This window comes from Oryzias latipes, chromosome 21 (genome assembly GCF_002234675.1).
Source record: "Oryzias latipes chromosome 21, ASM223467v1".
NCBI lineage: Eukaryota > Metazoa > Chordata > Actinopteri > Beloniformes > Adrianichthyidae > Oryzias > Oryzias latipes.
This window is the reverse complement of record NC_019879.2, coordinates 23,001,853-23,020,197: the sequence shown is the minus strand read 5'-3', so window position 1 is coordinate 23,020,197 and position 18,345 is coordinate 23,001,853. Positions and strand designations below refer to the sequence as shown.

Below are 18,345 nucleotides of genomic sequence, written 5' to 3'. Positions count from 1 at the left end.
CATCAGGCTGCTTTAGTAACCAATTCCTATATGGTTAAATTTAGCAAAAACTGGCAGATTTTCAAATTATGTTTGTAAAAGTGAAACAAAGGTAACAAAAACTGGTTTAGGAGCTGGTGAAGTTTAACTTAAGAGAAAGATGTGTAAGTTGCCCGGAGGAAAACGCACCCATAAAAACTCTGACATTCCTTGTCATACAGGTTTTTCTTTCTATTTTTAGTCCTGATCTTTGTTTTGGGACTTTTATCATGCAATGATCCACTTCCTTGTAGTTTAAGATTTCTTACCAACCAAACGGATTGAGTAGAAAAAAATTACGATTTTTTTTTTTATGACAGTGTTGCAACATATGAGGGAGCAGCATTAAGTTTAGAAAAATAAAATATTATTTTGAGAACGAGTCAGCCAGGAACTATGGATAAAATACTGCTTGGGAAATGTGTTTGGGTTGAATTTACTGCCATGACTGAGCTGCAGGAATTGGTTCATGAAATACCAATCTTAAATAAGATGTGTTGCCACTTTTTTAATATAATAAATGCACTTTAAAATGTTTTTGCTCATGATTAAATGGTTAAAATACCTCTTAATGTCATAACTCTAAGCCTTCAGCTTAAGCAGCTCTTTAATTTTTCCCTCCATCCTGTTGACTTTGCAATTAGACACATATTTGAACACATGTAGGACCCTTGGTGGTGGGGGGGTACTTGGACATCACTGCCATCAAACTCAAGATGTTCTCTCAGTGCCCTACCTGCTAATTTTTATTGCCCCCTTTAGTACACACACCCTTTACCCCACAACAATATACACTCCAACACATACAAAAAAATACACATACAAGGAAGGAGGGAACTTTGATCTTCTGTCTCCTACCCCATCCCTGGCGGGGGGGAACCAGGCGGCCGTGTCCCTTGGGTGCTGGCTTCCTGGGCCTGGCTGCCCTCTCTCCATGCAGGGATCCGTGAGATCTCTGGCTAGACTTTGAGCCGGGGATCACATGGTCTTGGGGTGTCAGTGTCCATGTGGCGCGGGTTCTGGTCCTTGCCCTTGAGCACCGGCCTTCTGTAAAATTCCAACAGTGGGTGAGCCTGATCATGGCCATGTTTACAAAACTCTTTGGGGACCCCCACTTCTCTTGGGCGTCCTCCTCCTAAGCGGAAGTGGGTGCCTTGCTCTCTCGTGGACCTCCCGTGGGCTGGGTGGGTGGCTGCCTGGAGCATTAGGCGGGTCTCCCTTGGGGGGGGTGTCTGGGGTTGTGTGTGTGTGTGTGTGTGGGGGGGGGCTGCTCGTCTGAGGCTGGCGATGCTCTTTGGACGAGAGGGGGGGGGGCGTGCCGTTTTCTTTTTAAAATAGATCAACAGTGGGTACAAAATTATCACCCAAGTGGGTCTTTAAACAGTTTTTTGGATGTGTCTTTTCAAACCCATTACTCTGCTTAAGTAAATCATCTTGTGTTGGTCCTGAGCATCATAAAAAAAATGCACGACTCAGATGTTGTTCTCAGCAAAGCGATCAGGAAGTGCCCCAGTCTTCCTGCCTATCCTCTGGTGTCAAACAGAGCTCTGCTTTTCCTAGACAGAACAAGTTTCCGTCTCGTGAATTATGGCCGAGCATAAGTGAGTCAAACTTCTCACTGTCTGCGAGTGTTCTGCCTGGTGGAGCAGAGTTGTTTTGGAGCACAGAAAAGGTTACCATAACAGAGGGTCTGCGGCGGAGCCTGGAAAGTGGGTGTTTTCCTGTAAGCAAGTGCATTTCAGCCGCACAGAGCTCCTTAAAGGTAGAAATCCTGCCAGGACCCAACTTGTCTCTGTGTTATCTCCAATAATATATGATGCAGAGATAATCTGTTTTATAAAACAAAATGCTTTAAGAGAGGAATTAGAGTTTTTATTCTGTTTGAAGAGTAGGTTCTCTTATGAAAGGCTTACATTTTGAGTACTATCACTAAATCAGGCTTCCTGTCATCCCTCACGGCTGTCACTCACATCCCGCCTTAAAGCTGTGATTGCAGCACATCATCACAAAGAGCGCTTTGCCTTCAACTTCCAGGCCATTACGGTTGCTATTTTTGAGTCAGCAAAACCCAGCTGGTACAGATCCACTGAGTCACGACTCCTCCGGCGCTGTTTTGTTTTTTCTCTCCCTGTGATCCTGATGCCGTTAATCCAGTTTGCCTTCCTGTGTAAACAGATAAAAGTCTGGCACATCTTCCATAATTGAATAAAGAGCAGGATCTGTACAAATGTTAGGAAAACAGCGCTTTATTATAACAACAGTAGAAACTTTTGATTTGTATCTGAAAACAAGTTGTTGGACTAGAATTCAATACAAGCGTGCTTTTGAAAGTGTGTGATAATAGTAAACGCGTGGGTTTAATGTCAAGCCTCCTTATGTTAAAGCGCTCTGAGGGAATGCAAGCAGCAGCTTGTCTGAATTCAGCAGTCATATGAATGGCACCATTACAAACAGCTCTTTACATGGACCAGCCCACACAGCCAGAAACAGAGTGAAGGGAATATATCCAGTGTAGGTGGCTGCTGCTATGCCTCCCTGCTCCGATTTAACCACGATGTCTGTAAGTTGCTTGTCTGACTTCCAGCCAAGAGGTGAAACCAGTAGAGCCTTAAGCCCCAAAGGCGAAAACGTAGCACTGCATTTGTGCAGCAGCTCACAGATTAACCTCGACGGATTAAACCTTGAAAAGCACCAAGTGGAGAAGGGAGACAGTATATCCATGTCATTATATGGAAAAATGTCCGGTAAAAGGAATAATCTCCTCCTACCAAGTAAGTCTTTATTACTGGATAACTGTGGAAACACTGGGTCACCGTGACATAGGGCATTTCAGGGCAGCTAAAGGTCAACCCCCCCCCCCCCCCTTTTTTTTTATAGAGGGGCAAGTTATAGTTTTTCTTTTTTAAACCGGAAAGTCCAGTCAGTTCAAGGAAGCCAAAAACAAGTTGCACTTTTTTTCATTCTGGTCAGCTTTCACACTGCACTTTTAAGAGCAGACCATTTACCCCCAGAAATGTAAAACAGGAAGAAAAGATTTAGAAGAAAACTAGCTAATAAAACTAGTTTTAATTACTTTTATTTATAGATTAGTACCATCACCTCCATACCTTACCACATATAAGACAAGTTATTTTTTCTTATCTTTTATTAATTTGAGCTTCTTCTTTTCATCACATTGTTTGACTTTTTTCTGAAAATGCAAGATGCTAGGTGTCAAAAAGTCTCCTGGTTTAGTTCCACTCTTTGGGCTGCTGGATAGTCCCTTTTGCTTCCACACTGTTGCTGAACTGGTTTCCTTAAAAGTCAACAGAGGCTGTTGTTTTTAGGAGCCAGGATTTGCCAAGTCCATGAGCTTCACACCTATAAAACAAACTGGCAAAACAAACAATTCACGGTGTAAAACCAGGCTTGTTGGTCTGGACCAGAATTTATTTCCTCAAATATGGGTTGGCACAGAGGTTGAGTGGGGAATCTCTGATCGCAGGTTTGGTTCCATCTTTACAGACTCATGTTGGTTCAAGTGGGAAAAAAATACCAAACCTCATATTTCTCTTCGTAACCCGGTTTGCTGACTTGCATGGCTGTTTTCAGGGTAAGAATGCATGAGTGAAGGGGTAAATAGGACTGTAACAGTATTGGACCTTAAGGTAGAAATGTGTTCTATAAGGATTTGCCATTTACTGAGCTTAGTTTCTGTGCATTTCAAGTGTTTTCCTCATTTGAAATGCTCTTAAATATTTCTTCTGCAATGCCAGTGTTTCTTAACAGAAACAGCTAATTTTATCCATCCAGACTTTTTTTAATGCAAAAGTGTTTTGACAAAAATAAATGAATATGATAAAGTAAATAAATTAAATAGGATGTAACTCAACTTATATCAGACTTTTCTACTAAAACCAACTTTTTATATTGTTTCTTTTGCACATTTGTGCTCAATTCCATGTACAATTTCCTTTTTTTTACATTATTTAAAAACATATATCAAATTTGGTAAACGTTTTAAATAACTGTAAAATATATTTTCTATTTGAACAAAATTATAGTCACAAGTTGCTAAAAAATTTTATGCCAAATCTTTTTGTTGTCATCTGTTGAGTGAGTTCAATAAATTTGTCCAAATGCTGTATATATTTTCTGTTACATTTATCTAAAAAAATGTTTGACATGACAATTTCTTAAAAACTGAATTTCATGTGGTAGAAACTCGAACAATTTTCTTTTAAAGAAAATTTGACAATTTCTTTTGGTTCATTTTGACTAGCAGCAATTAACTAAAAAAAAAAAAAAATAATAATAATAATAGGGAAAAAAAAGATAAACATTTCAGAACAAAACAAACAAAAAACAGCAGCCAAATTTGACATGTGGGTTAAATTATAAAGTAAAAAAAATATTGTTTAATTATTTCATTCTTTAAAAAAAAATAAGCCTGTCAGTGAGCTTTTGATGGCTTGAGCAACATTTAATACTATTACATGAAAATGCAATTACTAATTTTCTTGTTCGCCTGCTTGATGTTGCTCTCTGTAAATAAGTGATGTATTTTAATGTCACGTAAGCAGAACACTCAGTAACCGAATCTGGTCAGAATGTCGTCTCTTATCCGTCTCCTGTGATGCTGCATCTCTGTGGTCACTGACAGGATCAGCTGGATGTCACACAGGGCTGAATTAGCACACATTTGGCCAGTTTCCTAGGTTAAGATTAACACAAGGAGGTGAGATTGAACCAATTATATCGCTTACATTTTTTTTCCTATTATAAATATTTTTAAAAAGGGATTTCATGTTGAGAACGTTTCTGCAAAGTGTGGAGAATAATTTATTCTTTGGCTTATCAGAGTGAGGATGAAAGTGAAAGTGGATGTTGTCCTTCATCTGGATTTTCCCTAAAATTAACTGCAGCCAGCAGAGCCAGTCATAGTGTGTATTATTCACAAATGGAGAAAAATAAAACAAGTGGTGGTCCCCACCTTTCCCACGGGGCCTCCTGTCAGCTAAAATAAACTGATTCTTAACTCCCTGCAGTTCTCAGGGTTTGGTCTTCTGGCTGTGCACTCCGTGTTGGGTTCTGCTGCAGCCGGGACGGATAATGACTTTTACCAGCGCGGCTGCATAGTTGACATTCCTCACTATCTGACGAACTGCTGAGCAGAGAGGAAGTTGGGAGGAGATTATGAGAATTGGGGTGAAACCAATTGAAAGACATTTTTTTAATTATTATTTTCATTTGAACCTCAAGATGAAATTAAAACAAAAGCCTAATGTGAGGAACATTTGGATTGTTTTCTCACAGAAAGAAAAACTTTTCTGCCACAAAATAATGTTTTAAACAATTTTCACACTAAAATTAAACCCATTTTGATATTGTATATATTCTTTTCTAGCGTGGAGGTTTGCCCTCTTTCACACTGGACTGTTTGGTCCAGACCAGGAGGACTTTCTTCAGATGGTCCAGTTTTACAAATGTGAAAGTTCTTACCTTATAACAGAGCTTCCATTTTACTTGCATTTTACTTAGACCAAAGAGAATGAAGTTCCTTTCCTTTTTTGCTGTTCCTTTTTCTCCCCTAAGATTCCTTTTTACACATTGGTGTGAACTACAACAGGCTACTTCAGAAGTAACCTAACATTTTATTGGGCGTCTGATCTCCCTCTACTGAAGTCTTAAACTACGTACACACCAGGCATTCGATGCACGTTCGAATGTGCGTTTTGCCTGTGGTTTTGTTCACACTGTAAAATCAGGGAGAGGATTCTTTTTCTTTTCCTTTTTCTACTGTTTACTAGTGCATGTTCGCCACCTACAGTTGAAAGAGGCTTGGTGCGCAATGTTGAAGTGGTGCAAATCTCGCAAATGTTGCACCAGGTGTTTTCCTTCACAGCTCCATTCCGATATAGAAAAGATTTGGTGTCATATAATTCCAACCGGGCACAAACTGCAATTTTTTATTTCTCCTTAGTGATTCATTTTTTAACAGTAAGTAATTCTGTGAATTAAAATAGACACAACCTATATGTCACTACCCAATCCCTGATCGGTCAAAGTTTGAGCTGGTAAACTGGAAATGGCCACACCTTTTGTACAAAGAGCCCCAAAACAGTCCTGGAAACTCGCGTAGCCATGCATGAATGCAAGAGTTTTGAACACAGAAACCCGAAACACACATTTAGACTTTTTGCTGGAAGCGGTTGCTCCGGTGTGATTGCAGAGCTTCAGAGATGAATTAGAGGCAGAATGGGTTCATAATAAAAAAAGGTAAGACAGAACAGCTTATGACTTTGCAGTGACAAATGATTTTCAGAGGATAGTGTGTTTTTATAAAATATTTTTATAGAAATTATTAGCCTGATCTTCTGGTCAATTCTATTCGTGCTGTCTGTACAGTTTTTGTCAAAGAAAAAAACATTTTGAACATCCAAATATTCTTAGTTTAGCATCTTTAATCAGGTGGTACGGGTCACAGTGAAACAGCCTTAGATGGAATAAAAGAGAGGAAAGTTTATTGTCCCTGTGATCCGTAGCAGCGCTTTGAATGATGAAAGATGCTCACTTCTCCAAAATGAGCACGGTTGTAACCGCGTGGCATTACACTGATCCACACAGTGTGACAGTAAGCCATTCCACATGACGATTTTTCGGTAATTCCTGTCTCATTGGATTGAATTTCTGGGACTATCGTTGTGTAAAAAAGCTTTGGAAGGTTGGAGCTAATTATGTCTGTTACTTTGATTAATTTTCCAATAAAAGACACTGCCCAAAGAATCAAATATATCTGAACAGCAGTACAGCACCTTAGTGACTAATGATGGCGCAGCTTAGTAGATTCATTATGATTTATCTGTAACTGTTTGTAACTCTGTTTAAAGCTGAGTAACAGCAAAGAAATCCTCTTAAAAAGCCGTCAGACTGAATTTAGGTTCTATTCTGTCGTTTACCATTCAGAAAACACTTATAGAACACTGAGGTCATTGTTCACCTCCTCTCACTAAACCAAATTATTCAAAAACATTCATCAGCTGACGCTTGAGGAAATGGATGGGCGGTGAATGGCACAAATGCTTTAAAACATAAATAATATGCAAAGCAGGGAATTATGTGACCCTGCTTGTTTTTTTGTTTTTGTTTTTTGGTCAAAGCTTGTGAAGTTCACAGCAGCAGGGCTCTCCTTGCTCCTTTTTTATGCTGATGGTTTGTTTTAAAATGATTACCATCAGGAGAAGCTGCAGGTGCTGTTTTCTGAAATTGATAATTAAAGTTTGCTGTGTCTGATTTATGGAGGTCGAGACTGCCTGAAGGCCTTCTTCCTGTCTTCCTGTCGCTTCTGTTTTTGCAGCAGATGACTGCAAAGTGATTGTGAGGAATGGACAGGGCTACGGCCATAGATTCGTTTAGATTATTGTAGTTTTACCTGTTTTAGCAAAAGCTCTAAAACGTCTGCAACTCGTTCAAAACTCTGCGGCAAGGCTTCTAACTCCTTTACTGTCCTCTTTACATTAGCTCCCAATTCAATTTGGAGTTGATTTCAAAAAATTACCTCTACTTTTCAGAGCCTTGCATGGACAAACTCCTGCATCCATTGCTGACCTTTTAACCCATTGCTCTTCAGCCCAGTCCCTGAGGTCTTCAAACCATAAACTTTTACAAATCCCAAAAACCTGCTTTAAAACCAGAGGAGACCTGGGCTCTCAAGCTGTTGCTCCTCGTCTTTGGAGGGCCTTTCCTTCATCATTATGACAGATAGACTCCGCTGAGTGTTTTAAAGGTCAGGTTAAGCTGTTCTCATTCAGAAGAGCTTTTAGTTAATCTAATTGTGCCTTTCACTGTGTTTTACTTGGTTTTAATGGTTGTAATTTTTATGTTTTTTTATTATGAAGCGCTTTATATTTTTATCTGAATGGGAGGTATAATAAAAAATAAACATATCCTTACTTAACTTACATAGAAGACAGGGTTTCTGATCTGAGATGAGTCTTGATTAGAAAGAACAATGTGTTCATCTGTGTTTTGTTAGGAATTGCAGAACATGTAGAGAAATGATCATTAAACTGATTTCATACTCAGATAATTTTAAAGTAACTTTATTTATGCGTATATTGTGTTTTTATCATTTCTTTTAAGCACATTTCCCATAACCCACAAGCCTTTCATAAAGTCAAATCCCTCTTAGTAGCAGTTTTGCTGCTTTGAGCTTGAGATCTTTGAGTGTGGTTAAAAAAAAGCATGCTTAAACGGAGAAAGCAGTAAAAAAATAAAGCAGTTCTACTTTTGCCTCTAAAGAAAAGTCTGTGTTGTTTGGAAGCAATATTCTTTCTTTTGTTTCCATAGGATTAATAAATCCCAAGTTTTTTGAGAGAGGGCGTTCCAGGTTTTAATTAGAACAAGCTGGTTTGTGTTTGAACACAAGGAACATTAGAATTGAGCATTTTAGCAAACCCTACCCTCTGCTCAAGAATCAGATGTAACCCAGGAAGTTCCAACTGTTGCAGTACCTCAAAAGACCACTGGGGAACAGCTTCAAAAAAAGAGCAAAAGTTTGGCTTGACACCAAAAACAGTCTGAGATTCCTTTGGTATTTTAAAGGCTCTGTTTACTTTTCATAACGGTGGTATAGGTGAATTTGGGGGGGGGGACAATCAGCTGTTTTAATTTTTAAAAATCTCCAATTTGTGCTTATTTGGGAATAAAATCAAACAATTGTTTTATCATTGCTGTTTTACATTGTTGTTTTATAATATAAATGTTCTTTACATTGGTTTACATTTAATAGAATCTCTGTTCACTGAAAAAGACTGAAATTGATTTAAACATTTTCTGCAGTTATTGAATTAAACACCTGTCAGTGTTATTAACATATTTACCCTTAATTTTTCTCTTATGACATGTTTAAACATTATTACGTTCAACATTGTGGAGCGGGGTCCAAAATATGCACCAACACCCATCCTTAGATTAGGGTGAGTAAATAAAAATTAAAAAAGGGTAAAAAATATTTTGCAATATTTTTAGACTTTTTTTATATGAACAAGTTAATCTTACACAGTCTTCTCCTTTACAGACTAGATGATCTGGACAGTATCACCAAGGAAGCTGCACACCAAATTGATCAAGTTAATTTGTACGAAATCTACAAATGATATAAAAGCTTCTTATTATCTTTGATAGTGTCTAGTGATGTATTCTGCAGCTAAGTGGCGTACCACAGGGTTAATGCGCAGACTGTCAAAGTAAAGCCAGTTCACAACAAGCCTGTATCAAATAACGGGCTTCCTTTCTCAGGAAGGGTGGAGGCCTCTGAGGGTTGATTTTTGGGGCACAACTTGGATCAGGTGGTAAAAACAAACTGTTTTTTAATTCACAGCTTCCTCCTGTTGCGTATCTCTGTTTGGTATTGTGATTCTATGGAGATTATGGCGAAGCGGCGCGAGATTCTCCTGGTGTTTTTCCGTCTCTGCAGGAACAGCCTATGCATAAGTTTTATCTGTCAACCAAGGTCTTTTTGTGAGAATGGTGTTGTTTGGTTGTGAAGCTGGATCCAGTGTCAGTGGAGCGGTGCAGGTGCACGGACGTGCGCTCATCTCCCCTCTGTTCCGTGCTTCCCCTGATTGTAAGCACTGAGAACGGCTCAGAGGATTTCCACCGATCACAAACAAAGAGCAAACTGAGATTAAGCTTCTCTTCCCACACTCACACATGAATCTCACCATATCGGCCTGTGCGTTGACCAAAATGGTGCAGATTCTTTTCAGTTTAGAATTGTTTTATTTTAATTTTATTTTATTTTTTATGTTTAATATTTTGTCTTTCGTCTCCACAAATTGTGTGTGTTGCCAGTCTGCTGCTACTGATGGTGAAGAAGCTGCCAGTTAATCTGTTAATTCTAACTGACTTTCTTTGTGTGGAATTAAAGGAACTCTCGGTACCGACCATCTGTTTAGTTAGTCTTTTCACTGCCAGGAAGCTCTTTGCCATTCTAACCAGAATCCAGCAAGATTCATGTTTTCGTGTTATTAGCTTTTTTTTGTGTAATCTTTTAAGAGTCTAGAAAAGTACTGAGTACATTTTTTGTTAATTATTATTTTTTAGTATAATTTTATTCATTTCCTTTTTTCAATTACCGGTATACAAATCAATAAAAACAAAAAAACCTGCACAAGTTCTTATACAGCAGGAAATAAAGTTGCTCATTCCAATTTTTATTTTTCAAAGTTTATGAATTTTTGTCTTAATTCTATGGGCATGTCTGGCATTGCAATGTTTTAAATAACACATGTTTTTCGGTGGTTTTTCCACATGATTTTTCAGGTTAATTTTGAACAGAAATATTTCCTGGAAACATTTTCTTGTTTTGTTTTGTGCGCCTTGTGTCTGTGTTTAAATACAGAAAAAGCACCCATAACTAAAACTGCGCCCTATAACCCAGTGCCCCCGCCCTATGGTCGTGAAAAAATTGTTTCTACATTTTTTTTATTCCAAAAGCATGAATATGGTGGAAGCATGTGTTATACCGGCCAGAAGAAGTGGGAAAACTGATCCCTTTGATAATTTCTCCTCTTTTTGTGACGCATTCTGAATATAAACACCTACTTGTTTTGTATAAGCTGAAGAAAAACAAGCCTCTCTGCTCTTAGGTGGAAAATGTCACCCATTTTTTATGCTGATTATCTGGATAAAGAAAGCTCTGGATCCAGGTTTGTTTAAGACTTTTTAGCTTTTTGTTGTCCTTTGTAACTTACCTTGTGTGTGTGTGATGTGTGATGTGTACTGCAGCGTCTTGACCTCCTGTCAAACCAGTGTGGGCCTGTTTCAGTCTCTCTGCTTCCACCCGCATGTCAGAGCCTGACAACAGACATGCTCCTCTGCAACACCGTACGCACAAACCTTCAACACAACCCCTCTGACAGAAGGATACACAGTTCAAATGTCCCTTTAGGCAGTTTTGCATCATAATGTGGAGAAGATGCCAAACCCAAATCGTGTCAGAAGCTTTCCACATGTCTTTTTTGGATGTTGCTCAATAGTGGCTTAATTTAGTGTCTGGTTACTCTGAAAGCACAACTGAAAATCATTCTAGTCAGAGCTCATGATTGTCATAATAGAAACAATATTTCAATCATATTTCATTTTGCATGAAATTCCATTAAGCGTAGTATCTCTTTTTTCCTGTAGGGGGCAGTGATATGATTCCCCAAGTTGGAGTATTGCTTCTACAGCACTGGAGTGTCAATACTGCCCAGCAGTTTTTTGTTTTTCATCCTGAAATACGGAAAAGCCAGACTCAGATCTTCTGTTTCTGTGTCACTCCTTAGTTTGGTTTAATTAAAAAAAAGGAAAAAAACAATAAATGGAAACCAGCTGCTTTATTTTACCCTGGATAATTTTAGAAACGCTTTATCGGTTCACTGATTTCAAACAGAATTAAACCATGTTTTGTTTTCTGACGCCAAAACACAGATAGGCAGGCTCAAAGGGAATAAGATACGGAGTTATTTCTTCTTGATTATGAACGTAAATAAAGAAATGAGGCTGCTCAGGGTGGAGAAGTTTGACTGGAGATGCAATGAAGCCACAAAGCGTTTAGGTGCTGCGCTTGCAACATGCATTTAATCCACTCATGGCTAAGCCACTACAAAGGAAAGGAAGCGCTGCCCCTCCGGAAAATGGGTCATTTTCCTCTCCAGGGATAAATAAGTCATTTCAAAAAATACCAAGAGGAAGGGGATGTGGCAGGCAGCGGCACGTTTTCTTTGCAGTACCTAATGAGGGAGAAGATAACTCCAGCATTAGTTTCAGGTCAAAGTGGAACACAGAAAACAAAATATCGAGACAATCATGTGAGTTGGTGCTGCTGTGTGAAGGATTTTAGAAGATGTAAACCTAAATTTCAGGAGTTCTGGCTCATTGAAATTGCAAGCCTACATTTGTAGCCCACCCACATGTATAATTGTATGGTAGTAGCCACAAATGGACTCCCAAACAAAAGCCCGTGGGAAAAAGACTTTAAATGTTCACTCATGACATGATTTTTAAAAAAAAATCATGTTATGTTTGTGGCATTTTTCTGATGATGGAGGACATATATTGATAAAAATTGAGTATTTCTTTATTCAAGTCATTGAGAATCAGGAGCAGACAAAAAACTTAAGTTTGAAAAAGATCGTATTTGTAACGTGGAAAATTTGCTGGGCGGACTACATGCTCCCTGTTCCAAACTCTCTGCATGGGTAAGAGGAAGCCATCAATGCCGCTCACAACTTAGAGGTGAATTTCTAAGGAACTACTGCCGCTCTGCAGAAAATACTGTATGTCCTAGAAAATGAAGAGTTTTGCTAAAAAACAGCATAATCTAATTAATATATCAAAAAATGATCAAAGTGGGACTTTCAGAGTTAATATCACTCCTGTTCTATACACATCTAATTGTCGCACTAATGATCCAGTTGCTGGACTAAAAGTCGAGGTCAGTCTTGGTCGTCAAGGAGCCCTGAGTGAGTTCAGAGGTTAGCGGGCAGCGATAGGTGGCTTTTGTTGTGACAGGGTTTACGCACAGATCAGCAGGAAACAGCCACTTCCTTTCAGGAGTCCCCGGAGGCTTTCAGATGGGAATCGCTCAGTTTTATCAACCCTGTCCTGCTGGGCGTGTGGATGATGTCAGTGCGTCCCACCACGCGATGCACTAAAGCACACTCACACACCTCGGCCCCATCAACCTGGTCCCAGAGACGAGGGGACCTGACCTTCGTTCCAGAGCAGCTCTTCAGATGAGACGCCAGCTCCTCCTGAACTCCCCTATGACGACTCAGAGTCATGCGGACTTTTCTGCCTTTGTTGCGGGAAGGACGGTCCACTCCTCAGAGTGATGGGGGAAATTCTGCTCAACCCCTCTTTGGAAAAACAGACTCTCTTTGATGTTTGGAGCTCGGCTCTACCCAGCACTTGCTGCTAACAGCTTGAAATTGATGTTTTAGCACCAGCTGAGCTATTAGGGTTACAGCCGGCCAGTCAAAGATGTTGCAGATGCTGGCGGGGAGGATGCAGCTGGATAGGGGAAGTGGCTGCATACTCTGCCGATTGTAAGCCAGGTTATGGGCTTATGGGATATTATATGTTATTATAAAACAAATAGTTTTTTTTTTTAATTCAGAATACTCAATGATATTTATTTCACTTCAATTTAATTTATAAAGCCCAATATTACAACAGTAGTCCTCTCAATAGGCTTCATACCGGTAATTGTAAAATAAACATAAAATCATAAAGAACAAAAAGTCATAGAATTCAAAAGGTAATTGCTAAACTAAACTAAACTAAACAGACATGGGTAAACTGGGCATCCCTGCCCTTAGACCCTCCTTCTCTGTAAGGAAAACCCCCTAAAAAACAGACAGTCCAGGACCGATAAAGGAGGGATCCTCTCCCAGGACGGACAGGGGTTGTACCATTACCGTTAAAGAAGATAAGCGTATCTAACTCTACAGTTGCATGGTTAAATAGTCTAACAGATGGGCTTCATTCATATGAGGATATGCATCCTCTGTATGTTTTAATCGTCTTAGTTAAATAAAAAAATAGTTAAATAAAAAACAGAAATTCTCATTGTTCAAATGATGCATTATTTTCAGCTATTGGAACACCCGCTCAAGTGTTTGAGCTTTGGAAATTGTTACAATCTTCAACGATTCTTTTATTTAAACTTTGAATTCAAAGATTTTATCATAATTTAAAAAAATATATTACAGGCATATCATTGTTTAGCACTTTTTCTACCTTCGTTGCTTACAGTCCCATTCAAGCACATACTCATACACAAATGGTGGCAGAAAAAGCACAATTCCTCCAATTACCATGGCCATTTTTTATCCAAAACGTGGAGGATAAAAACATTTAGGCAAAGTTATTGACAGAAACACTCTTGGAGAATATGCAGCCGTTGAGCAGAGTAGAGGCTGGCAGCAGCAGTAATCCATGAGCTGCAGTGCTTTAGCCCTGCCATCATCCACTCTGAAGCTGCAGAGGATTTGAGCAGAGCAGAGGAGCTTCAGCCGTCCACTGAAAATGTTCATGATTGCATTTTCAAAGTAGATTTGCAGGGCAGACTCAGCCTAATGATTGCCTGATACAGTGGTGCTGTCTGCAGAAATGTATTTAAGCAGTGACAGACTGTTACATGCGTGTCAGGCAAAATAGTTTACTGTTCATATATGGAGCAATGTGTGCACATTATTCAGCTAGACAGAACAATCCCATCATGACTCAGCTGTACTGTCTGACCCCGATATTCCAATAAATGCGGCACATTTTGGCATACTTTGTGTGTGGCTATTTTAAAAAAAAATTTTAAATGTAAAAGGACATGTATTTACAACAGATTTAAACATTAGTGTTAACAGTTACACAGCTTTACTGTTTAAGTATTGCTGAACAGAGGCAGTCCAACCAAATATATATTTTTAAAAGAGTTTGATTTTCTGTAAGCTTTTTTAATATCCGTGCAAGGGGCGACCCTTTGACTTCTGGAATGAAGCTTAAGGGCAAGGTAACTGGAGCAAAGGAACACCAAAACCTCTAGGTTCTTACTGGACAAGCTATACAGTTGAAATCCTCTACTACAACCAGTTTTTAAATTTAAATTCAGATGCAGTTCTTTAAATGGCCACTAGAGGCTGGTTCCAAACAAGAACAAGTTAGAGACTAACTTGATGCCAAAAATAAGCATATGTTTAGCCTGATTACTGAGTACAGTGGTCCATCGCTATTATGCAGTTATCCTTTTGCAATCTTGCTGTTTCACTGATTTTTTTTTTAGTGCGATTTTACATGTTTTTTTTTTATTTACAGCACATTATGTTCCAAATCCTAATTGACTGTAAACCTTTTCAAATTATCTCCTCTGTGACGTGCCTCCAACACAGAATGCGTTCAGCTTGCCACATTTTAACACAATTTTATTGCTTTAGTTTTCATATAAAATTGTCCTATTTTTCTGCCACGGTTTGAACTTTGAGAGCATAAACATGAGAGAATAGTGTAAAAATATCAATGTCTGTCTTGGAAAAGTGTATAAAGTTTGTAGTGAGGGGCTTTACAGCCTTAAATGATCTATAATCCTACTTTGCAGAAATTAGTTATTGCAGGTTATTTTTGGAATGTAACTCCAACAATAACCAAGGGATTACCGTAATGTAGTTCTTCATATAGCCACTAGGGACTGGTTACATACAAGATAAATTTAATGTGAATCTTATTGCCAAAAATCAGATATGAGTTTTCTTTGAAATCCGCCGTTTCGATATTGTGAAAAATTCTTTAAAATACATTTTTGTTTCCAAAATAATAGATCCTATTTGTGTTTCAGACAGATTCAAATTTGATATACATGGGTGAAGATCATCAGGATAACATTTTTTGCCCTAGATTTAATTACCTTGTTTTTGTTTTGTCCACATGAAAAGTAGTTTAGTGTTATTATCAGCTTAATGTATATTTTGGGTAATACAAAACCTTTAAAGCTGGAAAACCTGATTTAAGAAAAAAAGATTTTGGGATAATCCCTCAATCTAAGCACTTTTAAAGAGTTTTCTAAAGTTATGCATCTATCTTTATCAGTTTGTGCTAGGTTTTTTTTCTGCCTCAGGAAATCTGGTTGACTGTCATCAGGGCTGCAGTTAGCTTTACCTCAGATATGTCCCGACATGCTAAGCAAGAGTCTGTATTCCAGAGGCAAGTGACTCACAAATGCAATGTGTGGTGGTTCAACATACATCTACTCCTGCAAGCTTTGTCTCACTCATGCTGACGTTGTTGCTCAGCGATAGCTTGTAGCTAAGACTGACAGATCTTCATCTTTTACATTCTGTCTCAAGAGAAGAAAACACTCGCTGAAAGAAAATATGTCTCACTGCTACACAACCTCAAAAAGGAGATTTATGTCTGTAGTTTTCCACCAGATTACTTCTTGTTACACTCTATAAAGCCTGAAATCTCTTTTTGCAGTAGCATAAAGGGGGTGGAAACTGGAATTAAAGTGTGAAAGAAGGGATCATCTTAAAGAGGAGATAGATTTCCCAGAGCAATCTGACTCTCATCCCTTGTTTCCCTCCAAAAGCTTCTTCAGTGAATCCCTTCATTTGTGGGCTCAGCTCCTTTTTGCTGCAGCTTGTCTCATCCTGCTGCACTCGAATTTAGTTCAGTGTGTCAAGTACTGCTGAAATATTAACACAGCAGCAGCAAGCAGGAGGGCGGGCACATGTTTGCAGAACCTTCAAGACATATGGGAACTCTTCTTTTGTTCATGAGACTTTAAGTATAAATACATTTTTTTGTTCTGCAAAATCATGTCTTGCCTCTTTAATTTATTATAAGAAAAAGATGTAAAACTGCAAATAGGTGTCAATGTTTTCCTTTAAAACTAATTCAAATTTGACCAAACTTGTTTGTTTTTGAAGCAGAAGCAGCCTAATAAGGATCCATAATCCCAATCATGCAGCTTTTGAAAACACATGCTACTGACTTATTGCCATCTATTTAAATACATTTTAATCGCAGCTCCAGCTGATGAATCACTGCTTGATGTTTCCAAAAGCTTGTGTACATTCGGCCTTGTCTACTTCCAATATCAGTGTGCCTGGCAGACCGGGCACTTTTTGATAAAGTGCAACTAATCTTCTGTAGAAAAAACAAAAATACTCCCTATTTGATGTCTTAGCCCAAAAGGTCTAAATCCTCTCATGTTCTGATCTGTTTTGTTATCAGATATTTATTTTTAAAAATCAACAAAAATCCATAAAGCATGTATCTTTCCATTGCAACCTCATTTGCTAATCGTTTTACATTGTGTGCCGTCTGTTTTTTTGTTATTTGTCTGCGGTTGCCTAGGCTTTATCAGCTGAACTAAATAAGCATTCAGCCATATTGCTGTTTGCCTGACCATGGAATGAGGCACTCCCTCCGGATATGAGGGATTGCATTCTGTGTAACCCATTTATTTTTGCAAATTACTCACTCGTTCTTTAAAAAGGTCTGACTCCCATGTGTTTAGGATGAAGGAAAAAAGGTTGTGAAAAATGTCAGCTTTTAAAACCGTAAATGTTGCGAAGAAAGCAAAGGACTGTTGTGGGGAGAAGAACAGTGAATGAGAAACAGATGCACATTGAAGTGAAGCTCAGCATTGGTTGAAGCTGCAGCACGGCGGCTCACTCAGCATCCTACCCCCCCCCCCCCCTCTCCATCCCTCTTTCTCTGCGCTACCTATCTCACTCTGTCCTCTGCTGACTGAGGTATTCCTACAAGCACAGGATTTACTGTACAGAAGGATTCCCGTCCTCAGTGCAGCCATCCTGCTGCTTTGGTGCATCTGCCTGGATGTTGACTCTGTATTCCTGAGGCTGCTACCGGTAAGATCATGGACCAGACCGGAGTGGGGAAGAATCGAGCAAACTGGCTCGCCAGCAAACTCTCCTGACTGATGCCGGCTTGGACGTGGAGACATGGGGTGCACGACCAGCACGGTGGTGTTTGATGGGCTGCGCTCGGTCTTAGAGAGGAACTGTAGCGGCTACATCTGCAAGGAAGCAGCTGAGTCTGCTGGGCCGTCTGAGGCTGAGCGCGCGCTGAGTCGCAGAGAGTCGCGTGCACTGCCAGCACAGAGAATACTGAAGGTGTGTTTATGTGTGTGTGTGTTTGCACTGAAGAGACTCAAATTGTTTTAACATGACAAAAGTTTTAATAATCTTTTTAGGTCATAAAAATTTTAAAAAATTGTATCTGTTGAACAGATATATTTTTACTTAAAGTTTTCATCTAAATAACTAATGGTTGGTATGCTATGATATAAAAAAATGAAGCTGATTAATCATGATAATTAGTTAATTATGACATTGATGCATTTTTAAACTGCAAGTAATTAATTTTTGATGTGTTAAAAAAACTACACTTATAATGAAAGTATTGACTCAATACCTTTCTTAAATACCTAAATATTATATGATTTATTGTCAGATATTTACATTTTTTCCCTGTGGTTTAGTCTTAACAATCACAGCTAAATATTAAGCTAGGGATATTGTTCTTGTGGCTTTTTTTCCTCATGATGGAGGATATTTTACAAAGAAAAATGTATCTTTAAATTGCATTTCTGAGTATATCTGTTTTTCTGTGTTTATTCAAGTCTTTGGAAAAAGGTATTTGAAAAGGATTGTGGCGTAGAAAGAACACTCTCTCCCCCTCTCTTTTTCCTCTGTAAAAAGAAAAACATATATAAAAAAAATAAAAACAATAGGGGTTTATACAAATATACACCTTGGCTATCAGAAGATGCATAAACCCCTA

The 18,345-nt window shown here is 38.7% G+C and overlaps 1 protein-coding gene across 12 annotated transcripts in view; it reads left to right on the top strand.

Moving 5' to 3' along the window:
• The window catches only part of dock9 (dedicator of cytokinesis 9), a 93,176-nt gene that overhangs the window by 4,518 nt on the left and 70,313 nt on the right, over positions 1 to 18,345 (top strand). For 4 of the 12 annotated variants that reach the window (XM_020713016.2, XM_020713017.2, XM_020713015.2 and 1 more), the window contains exon 1: positions 17,315 to 17,675. The exons of 4 other annotated variants lie outside the window; for them this stretch is intronic. In XM_020713016.2, the coding sequence (XP_020568675.1) occupies positions 17,505 to 17,675 (171 nt within the window). In that variant the 5' untranslated portion in view covers positions 17,315 to 17,504. Of the gene's footprint in view, positions 1 to 17,314; positions 17,676 to 18,345 lie in introns of those variants that run through there. 4 more of the 12 variants (XM_011489820.3, XM_020713018.2, XM_011489818.3 and 1 more) reach the window with 2 other exon arrangements.